General features: G+C 51.2%; 1 protein-coding gene across 1 annotated transcript in view; it reads right to left on the bottom strand.

The window, feature by feature from the left end:
• Positions 1–9: 9 nt before the first annotated feature.
• The window catches only part of CZIB (CXXC motif containing zinc binding protein), a 5229-nt gene continuing 3067 nt past the window's right edge, over positions 10–2171 (bottom strand). The window contains exons 4-6 of the mRNA XM_023727055.1: positions 1728–1805; positions 927–992; positions 10–468 (exon numbers count right to left, since the gene is read on the bottom strand). Coding sequence (XP_023582823.1) covers positions 391–468; positions 927–992; positions 1728–1805 — 222 coding nt within the window. The 3' untranslated portion in view covers positions 10–390. The remainder of the gene's footprint in view (positions 469–926; positions 993–1727; positions 1806–2171) is intronic.

Here is a 2171-nt window from a genome sequence, read left to right as displayed (position 1 = left end):
CAACATCTTTGGTCCTCTGGGTTAGCCTGCTGGTCCCCCAAAGCCGGAGAACCCTTAGAAGCAGTGTGCTCCTGAGTAGTTTACAAGATGGATCAGGTGTAGCGTTTTGAACTGTGGGAAGGTGCCAGGGAGCAGTCAGAGACCTCTTGTGTGCATTCTTGTTTGTGGTGGAAGTGGCCGTTGCCCAAGCCCACGTTCCTGCACCAGTGCAGCATGAACAGGGGCTTTGCTGGGGGGCCTGGGAAGCTGTGACAGAGCCCAGCATGCAAGACTATGAGGGCTTGGGACAGCTGCCAGGAGACGAGGGGTGAGGGGACCAGTCTCAGTGGCTGTTGCTTGGGGCACTTTCTCTGTTCTCAGTTCTTAGGGGCAAGGGTGCAGAAGGAGGGCTCAGCACTTCACAAACTGGTGTGTGACCTCGTAGATTCCCACTGACTCCTGAGCCTTCTCATCATAGTCAGTCCAGTCCTGTGAAATAAAATGGCAATGTTAACCTCACGAGGCAGCCTGGGTCAGTGTGGAGAGTGGAGAACTGGGAGGTGAAAGGCTCAGTTCAGGCCCTGACTGATATTCATGAACCTGTGTGATCCTAACAGAGCCAAACAGCTCAGGTCTAAACTCCAGCTCTTCCAGCTTGTGACTCTGAGCAAGTCACTAACTCCTCCGAGCCTGTTCTGTACTTAGGGCCCAGCACATACAAGAGTTCAATAAGTGCTGTATTATTAGATGCTAAACATATTGAAGTTTCTGTCCTTCCTTCAAGGGCTGAGCACAAAGCTTCCTTCTCTGCAGAGTAGTAATGTGTCCAGCAGTATGTGCGCCCAGCAGGCTCCAAGAGTCAGCTTTTCGGTGATGAGCCTTGCTCAGCAAAAGGGTAATTCCACCAGCTGCCCCATCGTAGCCTGTAAGGCCCCCAAGATCCGTACCTTCTCCTGCAGGTTAATGTCACTGAAGACTGTCCCCGACTCCACACCCTCGGCGGCAAACCCAGCCTGCAGGAGACAGAAAGGCAGTGGTCAGCCTGAGGGAAAGGAAGCACTGGGCTGGTGTGTGAGGGCTGGCCAAGGAGCTGCCTCTTCTTGTAATACCTTTGGGATGGGAGGACAGATGCAGTGTGAGCATCTGTTTTGGAATAACTGCTGAGCTTCCAGGGACTGGCAGCTGCCTCACAACTTAGGCGGTTCCTCCAAATTAAAGCCCTGGACCAGAGGGCATGAGGGCTGGGGTAAACCCTTCCACTACCCATGACTCCATGACTGCTGAAGGATCTTGGGCATGTCACTTCCCTTCTCTGCCTCTTCTTTTTTTATGAAACAGGGATGACATACTAGCTCTTCTGCCTCCATCACAGGTTTGTTGTGAAGCGAACATGCTATACTAGTAAAGTAGGACAAGCACTGACTCTGGAGAAAGCAGTGATTCTGGGTTCAAATTACAGCTCCTATGCTTACTGTGTGACCCTGGGCCAGTCACAAAATCTCTGAGGTTCTTTCTTCATCTGAAAAACAGGATGAATAACTTCATAGGGTTACTGTGAGGATTAAATGAGGTAAATGTAAAAGTGATGGGCATGGTGCCCAGCATCTAGTAGGCACTTAATAAATGAGTTATTATTCTTAGAAAGGAGAATCCCTAGTCCATGGTCTCAGCAGGAAGCTAAGTTCTGCTGCCACTTCCTACATCCCCTCCCTCCCCAAAGACACAGGTTCCCCAGAAGACACACGTACCTGAGGCTGGAAATCAACTGGTTCGAGACCCCGGCATTCAAACTCTACTATCGTCTTGAACTTTTCACTGTCTTCAGCCTGGAAGGTAAGCGTGTTGAGGCGGTGGGCCCCAGCTAGGCCCTCTGGATGACCCCATGCCACCTGCCCTTCCTGCTAAGTGGGCCCTAACTGCCCCTGTGGGTTCAGAATAGCACCTGGAGCAGCTCATCTCCTCCTAAAAGGAGTCTGCCTTGGACACCTGCTCCCACGAGACCTTCTATGGACATGGATGCTGAGTGTGGACTATGGGGTCAGACCACCTGGCTGGGAGGCTGAGCCAGCCTCTCCTCCCCTCTAGGCCTAAGATTCTTCAACTGTCAAATGGAGCTGAGGAAACCTCTACAGTGTCTATTATGAGAATTTGAAATAATGTGTAAAGTAGCTAGTACAGTACCCAATGCTATA

This window comes from Trichechus manatus, unplaced genomic scaffold (assembly GCF_000243295.1).
Source record: "Trichechus manatus latirostris isolate Lorelei unplaced genomic scaffold, TriManLat1.0 scaffold00015, whole genome shotgun sequence".
NCBI classification, from domain to species: domain Eukaryota; kingdom Metazoa; phylum Chordata; class Mammalia; order Sirenia; family Trichechidae; genus Trichechus; species Trichechus manatus.
The sequence above is the reverse complement of the archived record's forward strand: the minus strand, read 5'-3'. Positions and strand labels throughout refer to the sequence as shown.